The 25,698-nt window shown below is 42.5% G+C and overlaps 1 protein-coding gene across 2 annotated transcripts in view; it reads left to right on the forward strand.

Annotated features, from left to right (window-relative positions):
• The window catches only part of Arhgap42 (Rho GTPase activating protein 42), a 213,154-nt gene that overhangs the window by 68,697 nt on the left and 118,759 nt on the right, over positions 1-25,698 (forward strand). For both annotated transcript variants that reach the window (XM_048433399.3, XM_048433405.3), the window contains exon 3: positions 19,949-20,010. In XM_048433399.3, the coding sequence (XP_048289356.2) occupies positions 19,949-20,010 (62 nt within the window). The remainder of the gene's footprint in view (positions 1-19,948; positions 20,011-25,698) is intronic.

Consider the following 25,698-nt stretch of genomic DNA (forward strand, 5'->3'; position numbering starts at 1 on the left):
CATAGTTGGGTATAGTGGCACATTCTGTAATCCTACTACTCTGGAGCTGAGACAGGAGGGAGATTGGCTCAAAACCAGTTTGGGATATCCAGTGAGACCCTGTCTCATATTTACATATGTTTATCATGATTTTTAGCTATGGTAGTCTAAATTTGGAGAAGTAGGTTACACATACATAGGTATGTATATGCATGTACACATGTATATGTATGGCTTATGATTCTTACATGCATGTTGCAAACATTTCCTAATGTTTGTAAACATAAAAAATAAATTTGAAAGTAGATTTGAAGATTTTTTTTGTTGTTGTTCTTTTGATATGAACTACCTGTTCTATTTTAATCTCTGTGCATCCCCTTTGGGACAGGGCCTTGAAGAGTAATCCAAGTTTTTGCCCACATGTAGTGCACTGACTCAAAGGTCATATGGTTGTGATGCTCCCTCCCTCCCTGATAGCATATGCCTTTAAGAAGGCCTATTTTAGACGGGTAGCTAAAGATCAACCAGGCTGTCATCTATTGTTAGTAACACCATTATCTCAAAATTAATCTCAGCCCAAAAAATGGTTAGACCACAAAATAATTGCAGGGGTCACCTCAAAGTGAGAATGCAGCAACACACAGTGTGTGCAGACTCCAGTGAATACAAACTCATCTCCACAAATTACACTGTGCACCTCAAATCAATATTCTTGGTGCTAGCTTGACTGTGAACAGAGGAGTCAAAAACTTGGGTGGTCTGACTTGCCCAAACTTGACAGCTTGAAGCATGGGCACAGTGGCGGCTGTGACTTACTGAGGACAATAATAGGATGATTGTTTCCCTGTCTTCTCTCAGAGCAGGAGCGAAAGCAGCACTATTAGCGTCAGAAACCTGCTGTGTAGCTTCCTTTCTCCACTCTGAAACTTGCCCGTGCTTGCATTTCCTGTCTGTAAAATTCATTATTCCTTACAGCTTAGACGGCGGCCATGACTGAAACTCACTCCGTGGTTTAGGCCATTTATATTTATACTTTCATTGGGGAAAGCAACAGTAAAAGCTGACATGAAATCAGAGTTGTGTTGAGTGTGTTAAGTGCTACAGGAGCAGCCTGTACTGTGCTGAGACCAAATCCAAGATACCGTCCTGGCTGGGTGGGAGGGAACCTGAAGGAAGCCGTCTGCAAGACAGATCTGTTCAGGGCAGGTGTACAGAAGCAGTCAGTGAAGACGGAAAGCATCCCTATTTTTGGAAGAGAAGGCATGATAGCTAATAGTAACTGCTTTTTCGTATGGATGGGAAAGCGTCCCTGATCTATGGAAGGGAAGGCATGACACATATAGTAACTGCTCTGACATATGGATGACTAAAATTCCTGACAGAAGCAGCTTGTGGGGAGCAGGATTTATTGGGAGTCACAGATTGAGATGGCTTCAGTCTGTCCTGCCAGGGAAGGTGTAGTGGGGTTCATGGTGGTGGGAGGAGTATGGCACAGCCCCCTCACATCATGGTGGACTATGAAGCTGAAGAGGGTTGGGAAAAGGGCTGGGCTGTCACCCTTAAAGACTCCTCTCTAGTGAGATACTATAGGCTTTCACTACCTGAAGCTCCGCAATTGTGCCACCAACAGAGAAACAAACATTCAAACAAGACCTTGTCGGAGACTGTTCAGATGCAAACTGTAGCAAAGACACTGATGTGGGAGAAAGGAGGGCGAGGGAAATACTGTGTGTGTATGGCGCCTGGGCAGGTAGACCTGGGCAATCTTAACATGAAGGCCCTGAAGCCATTGCTGATAGGTCTCATATGACTTGTGTTTGTATTTCCAGAGGGCGGTGAGGCTGCTGCAGATGATCCCCCCCCCCCCCCGCAACGTTTTATTTGATTGTTTTCTGGGTGCAAGCCCAGAAGACAATTGTCTGTGAAGCCCTGTCTCAGATCCAGGTTGTGGACACCTGACTTGTATACACTCACGCTGCCGTGAGGAGGCACCATAAGAACCTCTCATGCTGTGTTGGTGGTGCAGAGTGCTTGTTCTTTCTCTGGCCCCCCCAGGCCCAAATTAATCACACAGAAACTATTAATTACAGCACAAAAGCTTAAGTGTATTTCTAGCTAGCTCTTATGTCTTAAATTAACCCATTTCTATTAATCTGTGTATCATCATGTGGTTGTGCCCGGTTGTGCCCTACTGGTAAGGTTCCTTCTGGTGCTAGCGTCTGTCTCCTGTGGGGGCTACATGGTATCTCTCTGACTCTGCCTTCTTTTCTCCTGTATGTTTGCTTGGATTCCTATCTTGTTTTATTCTGCACTGCAATAAGCCCAAAGAAGTTTCTTTATTAACAAATGGTAATAAAATATTCACAGCATACAGAAGGGAATTCTACATAACTTCCCCTTTTCTGTTTAAATGGAAAGGAAGGTTTTAAAATTACATATAACAAAGCAGGTATCAATCAAGAATTATACTTGCAATATTTAGTCCATTTATATTTGACAAATTTAAGGAAAATACTTTATCATCTCTCTTATCTTTGTGAGTCTAATGTTTAATATCTCATTTATCTATAAGTATAACTACCTTTCTTCAACTCCATCAAACACTTCAGAAGGATATAATATTACCTAAGTAAACAGAAAGTACATTATAAGTAACTTCCAAAAGTCTAGAATTGATAGAGATATCTTGATGCCTGGACAGTCACCCAAAGTTCTTCTGTACTGTTGGGGCATCCATCTTAAGCCTGGAGGCTCATAGTATAGCTGGGAATTTCAAAAATAGTTCTGCCTATATTGGCAGTTTGTCAGTCACTTTCTTCTGTATCCTGCAGAATGTCTGGCAGACTCTTTCATGAAGTAGGAACCCTGAAGGACTATCTCACCTTCGTTAGGCAACTTTAGCAGTCTTTTTTCTGTGGGTCCTGCATGTCCAGTTCATACAGCATACCATCAGGCAGTTCAGGAAAGAGCAGTTTCTTACCCAAATGGCTAACAAACTCCGTAAGGAACCTCTTTGATGCCCATCATCCTCTTCAAGTAGATTGGTACTGCCAGGAGCAGATGAGTCTTTAAGTCCTAAATTCTTAACTATTTTAAATTCCATATTCTGTTAGTCTTTGAAAGGTTTAAAGAATAACTATTCATCTGAAATATATCTCTCTACATCTAGAAAGCCTAACTAACATGACTACAAGCCTGCCAATTAAGATAACTATCTATCAACCTGTATTTTTTAATTATACATTACATTTTTAAATGAGCTGCACAAACACAGTACCTTAATCTAGAACAGAAATATACATATAACAAAATTGACCTTAAATTTGTATCAATAAACCAAGATCCATACCAATGCAAAGTATTCATCTCTATAGCATATCCCCCTTTAAATATAAACAAACATTTATAAACAATCATTTAGGGAATTTGGGCATAGTTCTCTCCAAACTGCTTCCTGTTGTTTTTTTGGCCTAAGTAATTTTGGAGTTCATGGAGACCATTTAGTGGGTCTTGGTTCATCAAACCATATGAACCTGGAGAGAATCCATAGGTTCTCATCCTCTTTGGAAACAAAAGCAGAACCTCTTTTCTAAAGCAATATATCCTTAGACCCAAATTTTGAAGTCAAGATACCTTTAAAGTACATATCTTGATTTAGCTTAGTAGCCTGTAGAATGAAATGTGTCTCTGGATTTAGTTCATTCACAGCCAGAAAATTAAAAGAAAACATGATAATATGCATAATCCAGACTCTATGTTTATATTCTCTCTTTATGTAGCTGATTTTTCTTACCTTATTGCCTTTTCTACAAGGTTTAATATTTATTTTATTATATTTTCTCATTTAATCTATGACTATCTATATTTTTTAATGTGATAACTGACTATACTCTTTTTCTTCTCTCTCCCAAGCCTACTTTCATGTATCCAGCACTGTGACCCATTTAGAGGTCTTTTCCATCTGAATCTGTTTTCATTGTGTATCACCATGCAATTGTGGCCTACCAGTAAAGTTCTGTCCAGCATTGGTGTCTGTTCCTGTGGGGCCTACATGATGTCTGACTCTGCCTTCTTTTCTCCTCTATCTCTGCTTGGAATTCCAACCTTGCTCTATTCTACACTGCAATAGTCCCAAATCAGGTTCTTTATTAACCAATGGTAACACAACATTCACAGCATACAGAGGGGAGTCCCACATCACTGTGCCTATGACTAGAAGGCTCTTAGGAAATTCATTTCCATGATTTGCTTAGAACTTCACAGTCTTTCAGATTTTGCTTAGTAACAGAGACATGTATTATTTTATTTTTAATTTTTGTGTCTGTTTGTATTGCCTGCAAGAGCCCTCAGAGATAAGAAGAGGGCTGACTTCCTTGGAGCTGGAATAATAGGCGGTGTGAATCACCTGACTGGGGTGCTGGGAACCAACTCTGATCGTCTTGAAGAGTAGCAAATGCCCTTAACCTCTGAACTCTACTTCTGAAGACAAGGGGTTTTCAGCACATGGGGGTCTATTTTGGAGACTGGGAAGTCTGCACTCTGGATCGCTGGATAGGAGTTTCTTGAAGATTCACCTAGCAGACCTTTTTCTTGGTATCTTCCTTATCCACTTGTGAAGTCAGACTTCACAGCCGATGACTCTAACATAAGTTCTGCATCAACTTTTAAAACTACTCTCCAAGATAGTGTTACACTGTAGTTGCTTTCTGGTGAAGCAGTAGTTTATGTATTTGTACTGGGAAGTTACATGTTTTTAAAATTTTCTAGTTACCACTCCTTCTTTTCCTCTACGGAGATAACTTTGTATGAGCTACTGACTTTGTTTTGTGTATGTTAGCAGAAAATATTTCCCACATAGGAATGTTGATGTGGTTTTGTAGAATTTGGCAATCCCAGCAGCAGCTCGCTGTCATTTTCCTTTGGACTTAGAAACACAGAGATCCTCTGAAGTTATAGCATTCGGCTCCTAGGTCGTGAACACAGATCGTAAGTTCACTTGTTCGTCATTCAATACGTACTCATGGAGCACTTAGCTATTTTCAGGGCCACGTGGAAACTGAAGAATAAAAAATAAATTGATGGGAATTATTGGAAGATGCTTGAATAAACTTGCAAATCACAAAGGAGAAAATGAGTAGGGAAAGGAAGCAACGCCGAGGGAGACACTTGGAAAGGAAAGCACTGCTGACTAATAGACTAAGAAAGACAGTCCTGGAGAGCTGACTAGGCTACGTGACCAATAAATAAAAGGAGCACTTTGTAGAAGTTTCTCCACCAAAGACATAGGTCATGGGCGTTTTGCTGCGAGAAGAGCTTTGAGGTCACTTTTGAGTCTTGGAACTAAACTGAAGGTGCTCTTTCTTACAGAGATATACAGGCGAGTTTCAGTAACATAAACAGAATGATCTTTACGGATCTCCTAGAGTGCTGAGGCTGTAGCCTAGCTGGTAGAATGTTTGAGTTCAGTCCCCAATACATCACAAACAGAGCAAGATGGCCGAATCTGTAAGACCCAGACTCAATGGAAACAAGCCTATTATGCTACATTCTTCTCTATTTATGTGTAGCTTGAACTTTTCATCATCCTTACAAAATATACATCTTCTTTCATCTATGGTCCCAGAAATTCCTATAGTACCTTTCACCAGAATAAACACGGGAGTCTGTGCCCCAAGATTCGGGGGTGGGGTCTCAGAGCCTTGAATTTTATCTTGATTCGTTGTTTCCAATACACCTGTGGAAACTGGTACTAGGTCCTTAGGCCTATAACCAACATCCTTTTTTTTTTAACTTTAAATGAAATTGGAAAAGAGAAATGTAGAAGGGAAATGGATTTATTACATCTTGTCTACATTTTTGGGACCATCTAATCCACCCCATGCCTGTGGCCATCTGGTAATTAGAGAAAGACATGAGCCAAAGCCTAGAATATGTGTAAATTTAACCGTGAGAGATCTTTTTTGGGGAACAGGAAACCTAAGTACCTGGTTGTCTCTGCTTTTTGTTACAAAAGCTGTTTTTTATTCTAGTCTAAGTCAAGGAAAAATAGAAATTAATGACCTTTTCTTTTTATTCTTGAAATGGGATTTTCCCGTGTAGTTGTGACTGGCTGTGTAGATGAGACTCGCCTTTAACCTAGAGAAAAGATTCACCCATTTTTGAAAGAGAAAAAACACCTTGGGTTTTTGGGGACTGTATATAATCCCCACCATTCCTGGCAGATCTTCTAAGTTCTTCACTTTGATGACAACCCATTCAAGGGAGCAGAAGTTAGTGGGCTGATAGGACAGGGAGAGCACAGGGCTTCTCCTGGATGTCTCTGGGGGCTTTAGCCCCGGATCACAGTGACATGAGTCAGACTTTAATCAGCAGGGGTTGTTCATGCAGATGATGACCTGCTGGTGGTTTGGGTGGTACCAGATGTAGCTGTACCAGTAGAGTGACCCATGCTGTCCAGATCGCATGCTCAGAGAGAAGTCTGGTTGTTTCCTGCCATTTGATGCCAGAGAAAAGGCTGATTTTCCAAAGGGCATGACGCTAGAATAAATAAGAGATTCGGATACTGTGAAAGTTTCCAAGGAACAAAAAGACAAACCTTTTTGTTTTGTTTTGTTTTGTTTTGACATAGAAGGCTGGTTTATACTGGTTTTGGATTGAATTGCTTAATGTAAAGTTTGGACAAAAGATTTTTTTAATGTATCAAAACCAAAGAAACTTTTAAAAGTAACATATCTCTCTGCGTTAATACAAGTATAGACTATGTGTTTTACACAGCAACTAATCAGCCAAAGATAATTTATTTTTGTTCTTATGTTTGAGTAGGTAAAATATACATTAAGTGTCTTGTAGTTTTTCTAGGTTTATTTCTTTATGTCTGTAGCCAGGATTTTCAGGGAGTCTTCCTCAATGAAATCTTTAACCTTGAACTAATCCACAGCCTTTCGTTTCTTGTGGAAACAAAAGCACAAGTTTCCCCAAAGCAACACATCTTTTGACTTCCATTTTGAAGTCAAAACATTTTTAAAATATATAGGCTGGTTTAATCTAGCAGCCTTCATAATCCAATGTCTCCTAGTGGCTAGCATTTGTTCATCAGCAATGAAAAATTCAAAGACAACACAGTAACATACAGGATCTAGACTCCTTGTGCGTTTTCCGTTTTTATGTGGCTTTTTTTTTTATATTGCTTTACTCCTTTTTATAAGGACTTTCTTACTTTTAAGCTATTTTTCTATGATTATCTATAGCCTTTCTCCTTTTCTTCCCAAGCCTAGACACATTTTTAAACACAGTATACTCTGTTTAGAGGTTTCTTTTGTCTGAATCTGTCTTTATTGAACATCTGTAGTGTTCTTTGATCACATGAGACAAATCTCAAACTGCTATATCAGCCACCTGTACAACACAGCTTCGTTCATGGCACTAGCACATGACGGCTGGTGGCTGGCTCCATTCCTCAGGCAGCTGCCAGGAGACGGGTCTCTGTTCTGTGGCTGGCGTGAGACTGTGAGACTAGGAAGCCATGTTTGGCTCTGTTTTTGTGCATTTGGAACCTTTTCTCAAACTTTCTCAGTTCTTATGTGAATATACATGGCCAGACCGTGGATGCCATTTGTAGGTAGACTTTTTTGTCCTCCCCAGCCATCTCAGAAGTAATCACATAGAGACTTGCTATTGATTATAAATGTTTGACTGGTAGCCCAATAGCTTAGGCTTGCTACTAACCAGCTCATGCAAGTTAAATTAACCCATATTTCTTTTGTATGCTTTACCACAAGTCAGTACCTTTTTTCAGCACAGCATGTCCATCACCTACTCCCTTGGTGTCTGGCTGGTGACTCTGTTCTCCTTTCTACTAGCTTTCCCTTAGTTTAGCTATCCCACCTAACCTCTTCCTGCCTAGCTATTGGCCAGTCAGCTCTTTATTAACAATGTGCAAAGGGATTAATACATGACAAGTGTACCAAAGCCAGGAAAGGCACTGGTGGTTTGGGATACCAGTAGAGGGAGCAATCGGATGTGGGTCCCACTTAGGTGAGATGCAGGTGGGACATAGCCATAAAGAAAAGAAATGTAGAATATGAGAATGTCTAATAGTTTCAAGCGAAAAGTCCAAGACTAGAAATACCATTGCCTTTCGTTTATATATTTAACTAGGTGCTTATGGATACATAATGAAGGTCACATGTATTGCTCTTAGCAGTGGTTCTCAACCTGCTAAATATAAGATATATATATACATATATATATTATATCTCACATATATATGAGGTTCATATATTAGTAGCCTGCATATCAGTTATTTATATTACGATTCATAAAAGTAGAAAATTATGGTTATGAATTAGCAACAAAACAATTTTAGGGGTCACCGCAGCATGAGGAACTGTATTAAAGGGTTGCAGCATTAGGAAAGTTTATAGTATGAAGTTTGCAATTTATTTATGTGTCAGAGATTCTGACTGTAACGTGACAAAGTCAAAGGCCGCTTGGCCTCAGTTAGGGTTTCTGTTGCTGTGAAGAGATACCAGGACCGTAGCAGCTCATATAAAGTAAAAACATTTAACTGGAGTAGCTTACATTTTCAGAGGTTTATTTCACTATCATCGTGGTGCGACATGGTGGCTGTGCGCGAGGCTAACAGAGCCAGCAGCCTTCCTTTGTGCTCTCTGCTTCATGTTCCTGCTCGAGTCTTGTCCTCACTTCCCTCCATAATGGACTTTGACATGAGCTGGAACAAGCCATTTTCTTCCCCTAAGTTGCTTTTTCTTAGAATATTTTATTATAGCACCTGAGGGAAACTGAGGACACTGTGTGAGGAGGGAAAGGTGATGATGTAAAGGGAGCAGGGGAGAAATGGGAAAGCAGGGTTTGTGGTAGGATGAGAAGCTCAAAGGGGGAGCTGTTGGTTCCAGAGAGGAAGGGTCAGAAGTGGAAGGGCAGCCAGTGCAGACCACGACTCCCTGATGTCTCTCTGAGGAGCAGGAGGCCAGGACATCTGGTGAGAAGGAGGGGAATTTTGGGCTGGGTTCTTGAGAAGGAACATTCTTTTGAGATAGCCTCTATGGGAAATAAGATTTGGAGTAAACCAGGGTTGAATAAAAGATTTGCCAGAAATGCAAACCAACCGGGTTAGATAACTTGAACTTTTTACTGTCCTTGCGAGTGTGTGGATCACAGCCAGGACGTCACAGTGGGTTGGGAGATTGTGGAACAGTGAAGCTGGGCAGGCAAAGGTTGTTAGGCTTGCTGGGGGGTGGTGGGGGTGGTAAGCAGGAGGAGTGTGAGTGGGGCTGCAGAATGTGAAGGGATGCTGGCTGGGAGGTCGGCTCTGATGGCAGTGTGCCTGGTGGGGTGTGTGTGTACTAGGTGTAAGTGGGTGGTTGTCATTAATAAGTTCCCGATGGGTCCCCTCAGGCCGGAAGGCTGCCTACTCACTCTCTGAGTGTAACAGCCCCTGGATTAGAGTCTTTAAATATGACAGTTCTCTCCCCTGACCTGGCAGGGTAGCAGACAGGCACTGTTGTCCCCTTGCAATCATGGTTGGCAGGAAGAGTTTGGAATCAATCAAGTTAAATACCTGCTGTCTCACCCATTTATTCTGGGGCTGTGGGATAAGCTGTCCAACCCTCTAGCCTTCTTTTCTTTCTCCCTTATGAAATGAAGCTAATGCTTCAAATCACAGGTGGACATTAGATCGTTGGTGTAACACTAGACACAAGGCAGTAAGTTCCACTAAGTTCTGGAATTTTGTTAGCATCTTACTTTGTGCTTGGAAAGAAAACAAAGTCTTGTGAACTTGACTTGTGAACTTGATACGCGTAATGCTGGCAAGATCGCAACTAAACGGCTTAAGAATTCAGAGGAAACTCGTGTAAAGTGATGATGCCCAAGAAAATCTCCGCTGAAACTAAGTTTACCTGTGTGGCACTGAGAGGTTACTCCTCATATTTCTACATATTCATTTGTCAAAATTTGGTCATTTGTATAATAAACATGCGACAAATACGGATATAAGCCCAGAACACATACATTTGTAACTGAACTCTCAAACATACTTTTCTTCTTGTTTGGCATTTTGTTTTTTCTAAGATTTCTTTTATGGGTTTGAGTGTTTTGGCCTCATACATGTACATTTGTGCACCAAAGAGGTGCAGTGCCTGTGGAGATCTGAAGGGGGCATTAGAGTCCTCGGAGCATGAGTTACAGGAGGTGGGGAGCTGCCCTGTGAGTTCTGGGAGCAAATCCAGGCCCTCTGCAGAGGTGGCAAATGCTCCAGTCTGTTTAGCACTTTCACAGCAGGGACCATGGAAAGACCTTCATCTATGAGAAGAGTTCACTAAGGAAAAAAGCATTAAGTACATAGCATAACGTTATTTCTGCACATCTATTACCACTCTCTTCTTTGAGGAAAGAGAATTTCTTCAACTCTTGTAGGTAATACGGATAACAGGGAGCAGTAACAGCAAGTTCTCCCTCCAGCTCTAGGTTGTTCTCTGTCTCTGTGTGTGTCTCGGTCTCTCTCAGAGATAAGTCTCATGTGTCCCCAGGTTGGTCTCAAACTCATGTAGCTGAAGATTACTCAACTGCTGATTCTTCTGCCTCCCCCTCCTGAGTGCTGGGTTCATGAGTGTGCATCACCAGGCTGGGTTTATGTAGTTCTGGGTGGTGATGGGTTGGGAGCGCTGGAATCCAGGGTTCATGCAGTCTAGAAAGGCCTGCGCTAGATGGGCTGCATCCCCAGGCCATAGTAGGCTCCCTTCAAAGATCCAATCTCTAGCTTTCTCTCTTCGTTTGAGCCCAGATGTTAAGGCCAGTGAGTATGAAAGAAACTGAACCAGATATCCAGTTAGACCAGAAAAGAGTGAAAGGTGGGAATCTGATCATGATTTTCGGATCTCAGCCTAGATATACAGCAGCAGGCACACTGGTAAGTCTGCTGACTGATATTACAGGTGCTCGAGAACCTCGGAGACACCACAACCCGGGTGTGGAGGAAAGTATTAGAGATACCAGTTGGGGATTTTCCAAGACACCGGTCCCCGGGGTGTAACTCCTGCAAATGTCTGAGAAGTCTGGTGTGGGGGTGCAGGGAAAACAGGATCCAGGAAATGAACTCAGACTCCAAGAGAGGGCTCCTTGGTGGATCCTGTTTGGAGTCTGAATTACGATCTGACGGTAACTCAGACAAACGAGGCCTGTGTGATCAATAGTAAAGACAAGGCCTAAGATGTGGGGGACCAGGGCACCCCCGACTCTGTGTGGAGGACCAGATCAGCTTCGTACAAGTTCACTTTTGCTATCCTGCTATCCTGTTCACCTGTAGTCTGGGAATTTATGGTTATTCAATACTTAATTAGGAATCTATGCCATAATATTAAACACTTAAAATACTTCTTACAGCTGGGCCATGGTGGCGCATGGCTTTAATTCCAGCACTTGGGAGGCACAGGCTGGCAGATCTCTGTGAATTTGAGGTCAGCTTGGTCTACACAGTGAGTTCCAGGACAACCAGAACTACAGAGAAACCCTGTCTTAAAAAAATACTTCTTACATTTATTTATTTGTGTGTGTGTGTGTGTGTGTGTGTGTGTGTATGTGAGAGAGAGACCGTGGCTTCTGTGAAGTGTTGAAAGAGGAATGTCTGTGAGTGCTAATGTGCATTTATGGGGACCTGCCAGCATTTGTCAGAGACCATTCTTACTCCTACCCTGACCTTCACGGCCCCTCCCCCCTTGTTGCCGCTGTTAGTTTAGGAAGCAACTTAATGGCTTTGGGAATAGGTCTCTGTGGAACTTAAAACCACAAATGGAGTGGAAAAGTCTTATTTGATGTTACAGCTTCCAGAAAGCAGCAACTAGGATTGTCATAAACAAGGTCATTATGGCAGGGTGGGTAGTCTGTCACTAGAGACGCTCATTGCAGTCAATGACCAAAGATACTCAGTACTTGAGGGGAAAGGCAGGCCGGTTTTAATACCCTTCCACTTGTTTTATTGACACAATATTTACTGTTCACGCATACCCCAAGCAGGTTGTGTTATTTTGTACTGAGATTAAATTGATCAACATTCAAAGTCTTGCGATTGACAGCACTTCTGTCTTTGCTACTCATGAGTTTCATAATTATTCAAAGATAAAGGATTCCCTCAGTAGGTGTCCCTGACACGAGCCCCTCGGATTCTATGTAAGCTCCTGCATGTGTCTGAAGTATAACATACAAACTCACATGTGGCCTACAGAGTCATCTGGCTTTGTACACTGATGCTGTTTTTACTTTTTTTGGTGTGGACAGTTTTGGGGACATAGAAGTAACTCACCCATTTGTGCTCGTCACGGTTCTGCGTCCTCTTCCTTTGTGTGAGAGTCGGTCCAGAGGGCTCCCGAGACAGAGCTCCACAGCCCTGATTCTTGCTTCCTGGTTCTTGCTGAAGTCACGCCTGGGCTTATAAAATGTAGTTGCATGAGCTCAATTCAACCTCTACACACTTCTACAGATTTTCGGGTTTTCCTTGGGACTCAGTGAAATGACTCACTTCGTTCTTGGCTGTAGCTCATCTGAAAATTGCAAGGGATGAGCTTACTCTAGTAACATGGTACAGCAGGTGTGGCTGTATGTGGTACTGAGCTGGTGATCTCTGCTTTTGTTTAGGGATGAGTGCCATTTCCAATGGAGGACAGACTTCTGAAAACTTTAGCACAACATTTTGCTGTTATGGTTTAAAAATATGTAAAACTCACGCTGACGGAAACATGAATAGAGAGTCTGTGACCGTCCAGTTACATCAACGATGAGTAGCAAGTCTGCTTTGGCCTTAAGTTTATTTATTTAATGTATATGTGGGAGGTGTACATGTCCTACGTGGAGCTAAGGGGACTATGCTCGGGATTTTGTCTTGGCCTTCCATCACGTGGGTGCTGAGTTTTGAACTCAGGTCATTAGGCTTGATAGCAGGTATTTTTAACTGTTAAGCCATCCCTACAGCTCTATATTGTTTTGAGCAGTCTCACTCTGTAGCAGACTGTCCTAGAATTCAGCATGAATCCCAGACTGGCCTCAAATCCCAGTTGATAGTTCCTCCTCTGTCTCTGGAGTGATGGGATTGCAGATATGAGACACCATACCTGGCTTTCTCCTCTCTCATTTTCACTGCAGGCACTTAACAGGTTTTCTTATTAAAAAATAAAAATATCTGGGTGAGTTCCAGCTTGCTTAAAAGCGTTGGTTACGAAAGAGATTTTGGACATTTAGAAGTGTTCGAGAGTGGACATTTTTGGCAGTTATGTCCAGGCCCTCACTACACTGTATCACCATCTAGGATAGGATTTGACATTGCCTTGGTGATTTTTTCACACTCACGTGGCCTCTCAAAATCACACGTGAAGAATAGATTTTACTAGTTTCCAAAGGGTTTTGCCAATTTTATGTTTTGGAGATAAAATAAAAGGGGTGTGTATAACAATATTTGTGACCTCCAAAAATTGTGCAGTTAAAATTTATATGGGAAACTTTCTTGGCTGTTTGCCAGGAGCCTTGCTCTACAGATGGACAGGAAGGGGAAGGATTATTAGTGAAGGATACTGCCAGGAAAATTTATTCAGGTGACAGGAATGTAGATAACTGCATAGCTTTCTGAGGTAGATACTGGCTTATCTTTTTTATAATATTTCATGCATCAGAAACTAAGAGCTGCTATTTTATTCTTGTACATTGGATATACTGTGCAGATATATTGTTCTAACTTATGGATTCAGATCGTTTTCAGTGGTGGAAAACCGAGTGTCTAGTAAGTAATATTTTTGAAGAAGTTGCTCTAAATCAAGTTCCCATCATGAAATAGGTGTGGTCCAAATTTGTAATGACTATTACATTAGATGCTAGCCTGGAACTAGAGAGTAAGTATCAATGAATAAAATATGGAAGGCCATAAGCAGATTTTCTGTATGGGTACTAGAAATTTCTATATAATTATCCACCTTTTAGCTTTTGCCTAGATGACACCTTTGAAAAAAATGGCTCAAGCCTCCTACTCGAGGTCTGGGGTATAGTAAGTGTCCTATTGTTTTCGTGTTCTTTGTTTTAAGTAGTGTTTAATGAATTGTTTTAAGGCCTATTGGTCATCTATATTCATAAGTCTCATTGAGATTTTCATTTAAACCTGCAGCAATAATTTGCTCAAACCTTTCCTCCCAGGTTTACCCTCTTACCCGCTCCCAGCCCACCTTCCATCCCATCCCTGGTCCTCTTAGCCCTCTCAGGCAGTCCGTCCTGGGTTTCTCTTTAGAAGAATATTCCTGTTTCCACAAGTAAGAGGAAACATGGGGTGCTTGCCATTATGCGCCTGGCATGTGTTGCACAGCATGGTATCTGGCTCTGTCTATTTTGCTGCAAAGGGCGTGGCTCTTTATGGCTGTGTACGGCTATTCTGTGTGTATGAATGCATGTGACACCTCAGTGGTTTGATACTTTTGTGACTAGTGCTGCAATAAATGCGGATCCGCAGTTGTCTCTTCTATGAGGACTCTGCCTCCTTCAGTGCAGACATATAGTCATATAACCAAGTCACGTGGGAGTTCTGTTTTTGGTGTTTTTGAGGAAACTCTCTACTGATTCTCAAGGGATGCAATGGTTTATTCTCACCAGCAGTATACAGGGGTTGCATTAACCACAGCATCACTGGGATTTATTCTGATTGATGGGAAAAATAGAATCTCAATGCACTTTTGATTTGTATTTCTTTGGTGGATAAGCGTCGTGAACTTTGCTCATGTGGTGACTGCTGTCTATAGGTCCACAAGTGAGAACTGCCTACTGGTCCTTTGCCCACATGCCTGGCCTTGCTTTTTACCAAGATTCTGACAGTGTCCAGTTGAACTTTGGGGTTGGTGACTGGGATCCCCAGGAACCTGTTCTCCTCAAATAGTTTGCATGATAATAACAAGATTTCTATGCTACTTTGTGGGACCCTTGTCTTTTTGTTGTTGTTGGTGGTGGTCTTCTAGCAATGTGTTAATGAAACACCCCAAAGCTTTAGCCTGAGCTTCTGAAGTTGGTGGACCACCAACCAGTTTGTGAGATGAATAGCCATTGTTCCCAAGTGCTTACTTTCTCAAAGAACACAATATTCTCATTTGGGCCAAAAATAAGTATTTTTAAATGGAACCGGCTTTATAATATTTGAAAAGAACAGTTTTAGTTTTTTTTCTTCTTCTTCTTTTTTTTTTTTTAAAGGCTTTTCCCTGAAGAGTCAACAAAAGAAAAAGAGGGAACAAAATTTATTGTCAGATTAGGTCCAAATCCCCCAAACTGTTGGAGGGTGGGCGGTTTTTGTTGTGGGGAACCAGACATTCAATTTCTTTTGCATGTTAAAATTTGTCTCCTCATTCATATTATAATCAGCTATTATTTTGCCGAGTTTATAAATAGTATTTATATAAAAAACAGACCAGTTCAAATGTAGCAGAAAACGGCATCAGGCTCATTTGGACGGGAGAGGCAGTGGGAAACCCAAAGTAAGAATCTGAGTTGCCTTTTCCTAGAGACCAAACTCTCATTTGAAGCAGCCACACTTTTGTGGGATTCCTAATGGAGCCTGTGAGCTTCGGCAGGTGACCCAAGAGCCTGTCTGTGGTCTGTTTCTGAGTTGAACAAGTGAGAGGGTCTTTGCTGCTGCCGCCTGTTCCTATGTGAGCCCTGTTTGCCCCAGGGTGCTCGCTGGCTGCCCTGGGATAGGTCTGTCCTTTGTGAAGCCCCGTGTGTGCCAGGGTGCTCGCTGGCTGCCCTGTGATAGGTCTGTCCTTTGTGAAGCCCCGTGTGTGCCAGGGTGCTCGCTGGCTGCCCTGTGATAGGTCTGTCCTTTGTGAAGCCCCGTGTGTGCCAGGGTGCTCGCTGGCTGCCCTGTGATAGGTCTGTCCTTTGTGAAGCCCCGTGTGTGCCAGGGTGCTCGCTGGCTGCCCGGTGATAGGTCTGTCCTTTGTGAAGCCCCGTGTGTGCCAGGGTGCTCGCTGGCTGCCCTGTGATAGGTCTGTCCTTTGTGAAGCCCCGTGTGTGCCAGGGTGCTCGCTGGCTGCCCTGGGATTGATATGATTTAACTTTGGGAAACTGTATCATATGCAGCCTGTGCCCTTGCAGCTTTGTGGCTGTTAGAAAATAAAGAACTTGGATCTTCCTATTTTGGTATTTGTTTTTAAAAAAATTTGCATTTTTTATTACATTTAACTAAAACTACCAATTTCTGTCCCCGCCAGTCCCCTCTGCCTGTACTTACCCCCAAGGCCTTGTCAGTCCCCTCTGCCTGTACTTACCCCCAAGGCCTTGTCAGTCCCCTCTGCCTGTACTTACCCCCAAGGCCTTGTCAGAGGCCACCATGTCTTATGTTTTCCAGGACCACGATTGTCCTGCTGTCCCTTGATTGTCATTTTTAGGCACTACTTCCTGACATCATGTGTCTTTGTCTCAAATTGCCACACCATCCTGCTATTCTCCCAACACAGGGCAATTCAGGTAGCAGTTTTAATATTCATATTATAATGAATGAGTGTATTACTTCTGACACAGCTAGTATACTATGATTGTGCTATTTGTATATCTTTGTTTCCCCAGTTTGTAACTGGCTGTGGTTTCTCTGTCTCTTCCTTTTCTCCCTCCTTCTCTCTCTCCCTCCCTTCCTCCCTCCCTCCCTTCCTCCTTCTCCTCCTTCCCTCCCACCCTCCCTCCCTCCCTCCCTCCCTTCCCTTCTTTCCATTAGTCACCTATTGGGATAATGTTAGTTGGCAACTTAACAAAAAAATCTAGTCTCCTCTGGATCTTCTTGTGGTCTATCTTTGTTGCTTCAATTGAGGTGTGATGACCTGCCACCGTGGGTGACACCATCCCCTAAGTGGATTCTGCACTACAAAAGTAGAGTAAAGGAGCTGAGAAGCAGGTGCACTCACTGCTTCATGTGACTACTTCTTCTCCTGCTCCCTCCTCGGTGGACTGTTCCCTGCTTGACAGACTGACTGTTCCCTGCCTGACAGACTGACTGTTCCCTGCTTGACAGACTGACTGTTCCCTGCTTGATGGACTATTCCCTGCTTGCTGCACTGTTTCCTGAACTGGAAACTCTGAAACAAACTCCTTCCTTAAGCTAGCTTTGTCATAATATCTTAGCAGCACAGCAGTAAAGGAAAGTCAGACTCCCTTGGCTGATCAAATTGTCCAACCTGTCCTGACAACTCCCCTTACTCGGGAAGTAAAGGTGTAATATGCACTGTACTCAGGCGAAAACTTTCTCATTTTTGAGATATATTTTTCTTAGCATATAGTAATTATCCATGAGGTAGGTTTTTCTTCGTTCGTTCGTTCGTTCGTTCCTTCCTTCCTTCCTTCCTATCTTTCTCTCTTTGTTTCTTTCTAGACAGGGTTTCTCTGGGTATCTCTGGCTGTCCTAGAACTCACTCTGTAGACCAGGTTGATTCTCCTACCTCTGCCCGATGAGTGCTGGGATTAAAGATGCACACCACCATTGCCCAGATAAATAAAGCTACCTTTGTTTGTCTGTCTATCTATCTATCTATCTATCTATCTATCTATCTATCTATCTATCTATCTATCTATCTATCTATCTATTCCTTTGATACAACATTTTCATACTTTTATTTTGTTTTGTTTTTTGAGACAGGGTTTCTCTGTAGCTTTGGAGTCTATCCTGGAACTAGCTCTTGTAGACCAGGCTGGCTTCAAACTCACAGAGCTCTTCCTGCTGCTGCTTCCCCAGAGCTGGAATTAAGGCCTGCACTTTTCATACATTTATAGAAGTGTTTTGATTATATTGACTTCTTCTTACCGTCTTTTGTCTCCTTCCCACTCTTTTGGATCCTCTTTTACTGTCAAGTCTTTTAAATGGACGAGTGAATTTCATTAGAGTAGCTCAGAGGATGATGAGAGAGCCCTGTTTACAGGTAGAGGGAAAATGTATTTCCCTCTAACCTCAGCCTTTATATCTACACAAATCCTTAGGGAGCGGTGGGACCTTGTGATTTCCTGCAATTCCCATGATGTATGTTGATGGATTTAATCACTGCCACAAAACTGCCACAGGTTAGGGTATGGTGGAAGCCAGCACCTCACAGCACCACACAGCTGTTGTAGGTTAGGATACAGTGAAGCCAACACCCCACAGTGCTCCACAGTGCTGCCCTCCTGTGTACCCCACTGTGCCCCACAGTGCTCTCCTGTGTACCCCACTGTGCTCTCTTGTGCACTCCACAGTACTCTCCTCCTGTGCACACCACAGTGCTCTTCTGTGCACCCCACTGTGCTCTCCTGTGCACCCCACTGTGCTCCACAGTGTTTTCTTCCTGTGCACCCCACAGTGCTCTCCTCTGCACCCTAAGTGCTCTGCTATTGTTTACGCCACTGTGTTCTCCTCCTGTGCACCAAACAATGCTCTCCTGTGCACCCCACTGTGCTCCACAATGCTCTCCTCCTGTGTACCCCACAGTGTTCTCCTGTTCACTCCCATATTTTCTTCTAGATCTTACATCTTACATCTTCTGAGCTAATAGAATTCGGTTGGGGGCTTTGCAATACTGAGTGCTACTAAGTATACCTATACAGTGTTACACACAAGTGCATGTGTGTCTTTGTAAGTGTGTCCATGCACAAGCCTATGTGCACATATAAGGTCAGAAGAATGTAGTGTATTGTAAGCCTCCGCCTTTTCTGTGGATACCCAGGCCCGATTCAGGCGCGCGCTTTCCTGAACCGAGTCCACGAGAATGGACAACTGTCCTGAGGGTTAAAACAGACACACAAAAAAGAGACCTGCTCACTTACCAAAGAGTAAATGGCCACTTTATTAAACTCAAGTCGTGTATTTATACCAGTGGGCAAGGGGGTTCAAAAGGGCATGGCCTCCTCCCATCAGGAGCAGAAGAAGGAGATTACAGGTGCCAGGCGCCTCAGGCAGAATCAGCTGGGGGAGGCAGGCATATGGGGCCCACTGCTAGAACCTTGATTACAGGTGGAATCACCATAACAAAAGAGAGCCAAATTCTTCCTAAACTATACCCTCAAGCCAGTGCTAGTGCAGAATCTCCAGGGAGCCAGAGGTCAAAGGGCCCTGCGAATCGAATCGCCAAGGAAGAAAAGGGGAAAAGACCTGGGTACCTACAGTGTTTCTTCCTCTGTTATTTTCCACCGTATTTCTTTGAGGTAGGAACACTCACTGGACCCAGGTATCAGTATTTTCTAGCTCAGTTGGTAGCTAGATAGTCCCCGGGGATCCTCATGTTTCTGTCATTTTCCCCATCCCAACACAGTGGTCACAGGCATGTGTGGCTATGTACAGTCTTTTATTTGGATGCCGGAGATGCAAACTTAGGTCCGCATGCTCACACAGAGCCATCTCTTCAGCCTCATTTATTGCTTCTTACAGATTGAAAACTTTTTGACGTAAAGAAATGGCTCAGCAATTAAGAGAACTGGCTTATTTTTCCCAGGTCCTGAGTTTAGTTTCCAGTACCCACATGGTGGCTCACAATCCTCTATGCTGGGATCTGATGCCCTCCTTCTAGCTTAAAGTTGTGCTTGCAGATTGAGTACTACATAAAATAAATAAATAAATCTTTAAAAAACAAATACAGCAACAAAAATGTTTCATATCCACAGACCATTGTTGGGAGAGATTCGGGACTATTTTTATGTAAGTTTCATGTATTAAGTATGTAATCTGTATTTGTTTTAGGATCTGTAGACAAACTTCTAGGCTTCAATTTGTAGCTCACAGAGAGATACCCGCCTCTTCTCCACAACTGTTAGTCATTGATCTCTTACTACATGCATGTTTCTATGGCTGTACAAAAAAAAATCACACCATATAAAATACAAATTAGTAACTAGTTTCATTGTAAGGTTCGCTCTTATGTAATTAAGTATTAGTCTGAAAGAGAATTAAAACCTTTCTTTCTGTCTTGTTTTTAAATAGCTCAATCTCTGAAAGAATTTGCAAGGCTTCTTATTGCCGTAGAAGAAGAAAGGCGTAGGCTGGTAAGTTTGTTCCTTATTTCTTGTGAATCCTGCTGTGTTTGAGCATGCCAGAAAACAGAATAAATATGAATTAGATAACCATATAGCATCTTACAACTAGAAACACAAAGTAAATGCTGCATGCAATTTTGAAAAGATCTTTGATTGTAATTAAGTTTAAAGATATTGTATGGGGGCAAACTGACCAACAAAGTGGATAAAACAGTCTACTAAAGGCTGTTAGCACGAGGCTTTGAAATGGGACATTTGAGTAAGGTCATGAAAGGCAGGGGATGTTGCCAGTTGGAAAAAAACAGGGTTAAAATGTTTCTAGACTAATAGGTTAGCTTATGTAAAATATTAGATCACAATTATTGGCAGTGCTTCTTTACCCAAAATGTAATTTAATCTGGGTATGGTGTTACATGACTTTAATCTCAGTACCCAGGAGTGAAAGGCAGGCAGATCTCTGTGAAGTTGAAAGCCCACTTGGTCTACGTAATGAGTTCTAAGCCAGCTAGAGATACACAGTGAGACCCCATCTTAAAAATTAACAACAAACAAAATATAAAACCAAAAAAGAAACTAACTGTAATTTTTGGGTGCTGGAGAGTCAGTAAATTCAGTGATTAAGAATGCTTGTAGAGTAGCCGGGCTTGGTTCTCAGCACCCACATGTCTTCCAGCCAGCCATCTGCAACACCTGCTCCTGCGACCCTGACACCTTCTTCGAGCCTCTTCAGGCCCTGCATGCACATTATGCCCAGACTAAGTTGCTAATAACTTTAAAATATATTTTTACTGTAGCATTCTGTTTATAGGAAGATTCAGACATGATACCTTTTTGTTGTGCTTATTATTTTCATGGTTATATATAAAATTGCTGAATTTGAAGATTTGTAAATGGATACATGAAAATAGACACCCAATCTTTCTATACCTTTCTGTCTCCCAAAACCTATGTATTCAGCCTGTTGATTTACAATTGTTGACTCTCAGGAAAGATATCCTTCTCCAGATAACACTAACATGACCCATTTCAAACAGGACATGCTAGTGAAGAGCTTTCATAAGTTATGACTTTTTTCCTTCATCATTACATATATAGTATATGATGTTGAAAATTTCCGTTTTTGTTTTGCTCCTTCAGTACAACTCCCTGGGTAGGGTTTTTATTGATTATAGATGCAGTCAGTGTTCTCATTCCTAATGATATCTTCCAAACGGACACAGCACTTGGGCCTCTTGTCTCTCTCTTTTGCTCTTTACCTTGTAGGGTTCATAGCCTTTACTTTGGAAACTAAAAATTGTACATCATATTGGACAATTTTAGCTTTTACCATTTCCCATTTTCTCCTTTGTGGTGTGTGTGTATGCATGTGCACATGTATGCTCTGTATGTGTGTGGGTGCTAGCATATGCATGGAGGTCAGAGGACAACCTCGGTTGCTGGCCTTCACCTTCAATCATGTGTGAACTAGTCTCTTGTTCCAACGCTGTGCCCACCTGGATAGCTGACCCAGCGTTCTGAGAGTTCTCCCGACTCTCCTGTCATCTGCCATAGGAACGCTGGCATTATGGCTGCAGCCTACCATGTGTGGTGTGACAGCTCTTCCAACATTTCATCTTCGCCCCTCATGCTTGCGCTGTAGACACAATAACCTCTCAGTCATCTCTCCAGCACCTTCCTTTCATGTACTCTGTTTATTTACTGCTAGTGTTGTGTGTTTGCTAGTCATTGCTGTATTAGTAAACTATGATTAGAGGCTGCTCTTTGATACTTAGGTAGCACAAAAATATACTTTGAGCCAGGTGGTGGTGGCGCATGCCTTTAATCCCAGCACTTGGGAGGCAGAGGCAGGTGGATCTCTGTTAGTTCAAGGCCAGCCTGGTCTACAAGAGCTAGTTCCAGGACAGGCTCCAAAGCTGCAGAGAAACCCTGTCTCGAAATCTTGAAAAACAATATGTATTGAAATCTTGAAAAAAAAATATATACGTTATGAGGTAAATGTAAAGTTGCTGTGTAACTTACAAAAGTTAATGCTTGCACAGGGATTTTAATTTTCAAGTGCAGGGAAAACAAACATTTACGTGGTTACACAGTAAACAAGAAAACACCAAGGAGGAAGCTCTGGAAGGAAGCTTTAAACAACTTAACAAAGCAGTGGGTCTTCGGAGTGTGTCGGCTGATAGGCCAATAAGACATTCAGAAATGAGCGACACAGCTGCTCCTCTCCAGAGAGCGAAGGCATCGTCTTCCTTCTGATGAAAACACAGTCACTGTATCCATTTCCTGCAGAAGGCAGGGGAAGGCTTTGGTAAACAAGAGAAGAGCAAAGCCTTCGTAAATTTTCCTTTCATATTTTGAATTAGTTATAAGAAATAATAAACAGAAATCCCATGTATTCTTTAATGACTTTTCCCTAATGATAGTGTGATAAGCAAAATAAATCAGACTTCAAAAGACAAATATTGAATGTTTTCTCTCATATGCAGAATTTAGAGGTGTGTGTGTGTGTGTGTGTGTCTGTGCATGTGTGTAGGTATATATAATGCTTATGAAAGAAGAAAGGCATGCATGTATGTAAGTATATATGAAAGGAGAAGAGCAACCGCTTGGGGAGGAAGGGGACAGTGGGAGGGGAGGTGGTTAACAACAAATGGTAACAGTACAATTTACACATGTATGGAACTATCACAATGAAGCACATTGTTTTGTACGTTGACTAAAAACAATTTCCAGGGCATGGGAAATCATTGAAAATGGATGTAGTCACATTTTGCAAACATTTATAGTGTCTTTCTCTGAACTGAGTATTGTTCAGTTCAGTGAGCTGAGAACAGTGCCAAGAGCTGAAGTAATTCCTGCTGTACAGCCGGTGTAGACAGAGGTTACACAGGGGAGAGAGCCGGTGTAGACAGAGGTTACACAGTGGAGAGAGCCGGTGTAGACAGAGGTTACACAGGGGAGAGAGCCGGTGTAGACAGAGGTTACACAGGGGAGAGAGCCGGTGTAGACAGAGGTTACACAGGGGAGAGAGCCGGTGTAGACAGAGGTTACACAGGGGAGAGAGCCGGTGTAGACAGAGGTTACACAGGGGAGAGAGCCGGTGTAGACAGAGGTTACACAGGGGAGAGAGCCGGTGTAGACAGAGGTTACACAGGGGAGAGAGCCGGTGTAGACAGAGGTTACACAGGGGAGAGAGCCGGTGTAGACAGAGGTTACACAGGGGAAAGAGCCAGTGTAGACAGAGGTTACATAGGGGAAAGAGCCGGTGCCAGGCAGGTCAGTGGTGCTAGGTTTGTGGGCGTGGAGTATGAGTGTAGTCAGTTTGCAGAGCTCTGATCTTGACCCTGAGAACAGAGGAAGGAGGCTGGAGAGAGAGCGTGGGATGTTGGAGGTGTGGCCAAGATAGTGGAAGGGCTGAAGCCAATGAGGAGAAGATTGAGATGGAGCTGACTTTGCTAAGGATGTTCAGGAATGAGGCTTGTTGTCTGGATGGTCTTTCAAAAATGGGTTTAGGGATTTAAAGACAGACAGGACTGAGAAATTTCCGTCCCATTGTCACTGCATTTTCAAGTCAGTGTTTGCTTCATACCTGTGTGTGTGTCTACCCTCTGATTGTGTAAATTTACCACAATCATTTCCTTGATGATGTTATGCCCAGATCCGCGAAGTCCCCCCAAAACCAATGAGGAGACCAAGTCCCATTTGTAAAATCATAGGGCCTTTATTTCATACAAGTTTGCAAACTTTGTCTCTCCATGTGTGGAATAATCAGAGAACCCCAAGCTCAGTTAGGGTTGGGTTTTTATAGTAGTAATGGTGGGGGTGAGGGATTTCTAAGGTTCAGAACCCCTGATTGGCTGACATTTGTCTCCGGGTGTCCTGGTGAGTGTGTGCTGGCAGGTGATCCTATCTATAGCAGTTGGAATGTTAGGAATTTCCTTTGGATGGTCTGTTCTTGGGTGGTGCTTGGGTAATCTCAGCTTGTGGTTCTTCCTGCGTCCAGGTATCGCTTCAGGGTAAACTACTGAGACTCAGGCCTCCATTAAACTTATTGACTGCTGAGTCCTACACTGGCATAATGGTGATAATGGTTGGAAGTAAAGAGCTTCCTTTGGGTGGTCTGTTTCTGTGTAGCTTATCACGGCTGGCTCCTACAATGATAGTAATGGATGCAGTTTAGAATGTCTTTTAGAATCAACCCTTTTGGTACAAGGGCTGTGCTGGGCTGGCCCCCACCACTCACTGGAGAACTGACCCTCCCCATTGCCAGTCCTTGGATAACCAATTCCCCCCCCCCACAATTATGCCCGCCTGCAAGGGAGATCTGGCCCTTCCCCTCACCTGAGGGGGTGGTCCCAGCAGTCCAGATTGACCAACTCAGCTATGATCTAGGCAGACATCCAGGGCTTAGAGTGGGCACTCCCCAACATTTACCCTATCTATAACCTACTGGAGTACATGTAAAGACTGGTCCTGCAGAACCATAGCTTCAGAATCTCCATGACTCAGGGCAACAACAGGACTTTTGAGAGTAGTTTCCATGGGAGTCCAGTGTTGTTGCTATATGAGAAGCCAGAAGCCTTGAACCTGACCAACAACACATTACACAATGAGTGTTTGCAAGTAAAACTGTTTGGACAAAAGAGTTTATTGCATGACACACCACAGCTCTCAATGCTGCTAAGATGAATGAAGATTGAAGATGATGTGGGGGTGGGGGAATAGAAGGGTGTGGGTAGGGTGGGGGAGACAGGGGACCTGTTTTTTTGGGGGGGTCTTGCTTTTTTGTTTGTTTTTAAATTAATATTCTTATTTGCATTTTTTGGTTTTGTTTTTTGCTTTTCGAGACAGGGTTTCTTTGTAGCTTTGGAGCCTGTCCTGGAACTAGCTAGCTCTTGTAGACCAGGTTGGCCTTCTGCCTGCCTCTGCCTCCCGAATGCTGGGATTAAAGGTGTACACCACAACTGCTGAGCCAAATCTTATTTTTCTTAATCAAGAATGAATCCGCAGCCTCTCATTTCCTGAGGAAACAAAAGCAAAACTTCTCCACGGTAACATATCTTTTAACTTAAATTTTGAAGTCAAGGCATTTTCAAAATATATAGGTTAGATTAATACGGCAGCATTTATAATCAAAAATATATTTTGCTTCTTCTTCAGCAGTCAAACAATTCAAAGACAACACAATAACATACAGTATCCAGACTCTCTGGGTATTTTCTATCTTTATGTGGCTTTTTTTCTTTCTCTATTTCTTTTATTCTTTTTTTTTTAAAATTTTTTGGTTTTGTTTTTTTTTTTTTTTTTTTTTTTTTTTGGTGGCAGGGTTTCTTTGTATAGCTCTGTCTGTCCTGGAACTCAGTCTGTAGACCAGAATGTCCTCAAACTCACAGAGATCCGCCTTCCTCTGCCTCCCATGTGCTGGGATTGAAGGAGTGTTCCGCCACACCTGACTGCTCTGTTTCTTTTTTAAAAAAGACTTTCTTTATCCTTTTTCTTTTCTGTCTCAAGCCGATGTTTATTTTTAAACATAAACACACTGTAAACTATTTAGAGTTTTGTTTTTTTAAAAGCTAAATTTGTCTTTTTGTGTATCTGTAATCACTTTCTGACCAGGAGAGTGTTCAGTCTGCTAAGAAGTATGGCTAGGATTAAAGTCGCAGTTTTGGCAGCTGGCTCCACCAGATTCCTTAGCATTTT

The sequence above is a fragment of the Myodes glareolus genome, chromosome 4 (assembly GCF_982192425.1).
Source record: "Myodes glareolus chromosome 4, mMyoGla1.1, whole genome shotgun sequence".
In the NCBI taxonomy this organism is placed as follows: Eukaryota; Metazoa; Chordata; class Mammalia; order Rodentia; family Cricetidae; genus Myodes; species Myodes glareolus.